We start from the raw sequence: 1,162 nt of genomic DNA on the forward strand, positions 1-1,162 counted from the left end.
GCTCAAAATTGTTGAACTTGAAAACAAAACAATGTTGAACGGAATTGTTTAGCAGACAGCATTCCAGATTATCGCATAATTGTCTGGTTGTCCAATTTTAGGCCAAATGCGTGCCAACTGACGGTATGACGTACGTGACGGTATGCCGTACATAGGCTATAGATCTAGATCTAGATCTAGACTCTATAAACGCTCTTTTGTGTTCTAATTTGTTATTCTGTTCTGGGTATCCCCTGTTCTGAAATGTTTATAAATATTACCATAAAGATGAAATTGTAAACAATATCCATCATCATTTTTATGCCTACCACGATCTGCACTTCTGTGGTAAACACTAAACAGGTTGTTGTGTTTCCTGTTCCTTTTGTCCCAAATCAAAATTACCGTTGACGTCGTTGATTTGAGCACAGTATTTTTATAGCTTCGCAGTAAATCACAACACAAACAAAATGGAGTTCGATACAGTATTGTGTTGAGCCTATTATAGATTTGTGCTTGGATACTTCCATCGTTTTAAAGTATTTGACTTGAACATAGAGTCTAGATCTGGATCGTGAAGATCTATTATGTTGTCTTAATGCCAAAATTTTCATGTTTTGTTTGACGAGGTTTCACCAGAATGTCTTCAAGTAGTGATCAGGATGAGTTTTACGACGCCCCCGACACAACCCCTCACCACAGCCACGGGTAAGTTAAATCTAGATCTAGAGATCTAAATCTAGATCGATCTAGATCGATCTAGATTCATAAGAATAGATGATAAACGTATCTTTGTAACCGTTTTCATCGGTGTGACGAAAAACAAAAAGCCCACTTGTTGGCTCTTGGTCTTGACCAACAATACCTGATTATGATTACATAGATCTATACCAATAATATAGATCATCTAGATCTAGATTAGATCTAGAATTCTAGACCTTATATCTAGAGTCTAGATCTACATCTAGATTATATATATTTATCTAGATCTAGATCTAGCTAACTGTTGTTCACTAGATCTACTTATGGTGGTCCCGACTTTTGTGGCAGGGAAATCCCAGATCGGAGTGCTTATTCAATAACTTATTGGCCCACAGGAGCATATAAAATTGGCCGGCACTATTTCTCCGAACGTTCGGGAAAATAAAGCTGGGCACTATTTCTCCGAACACTCTGAAATCAC

General features: G+C 37.4%; 1 protein-coding gene across 1 annotated transcript in view; it reads left to right on the forward strand.

Moving 5' to 3' along the window:
• Positions 1 to 387: 387 nt before the first annotated feature.
• LOC101846394 (WD repeat-containing protein 44) overlaps positions 388 to 1,162 on the forward strand; it is a gene marked incomplete at its 3' end in the record, with an annotated part of 72,846 nt that continues 72,071 nt past the window's right edge. The window contains 1 exon segment of the mRNA XM_013090102.2: positions 388 to 687. Within this exon segment, the coding sequence (XP_012945556.1) occupies positions 620 to 687 (68 nt within the window).

This window comes from Aplysia californica, unplaced genomic scaffold, assembly GCF_000002075.1.
Source record: "Aplysia californica isolate F4 #8 unplaced genomic scaffold, AplCal3.0 scaffold01142, whole genome shotgun sequence".
Taxonomy (NCBI): domain Eukaryota; kingdom Metazoa; phylum Mollusca; class Gastropoda; order Aplysiida; family Aplysiidae; genus Aplysia; species Aplysia californica.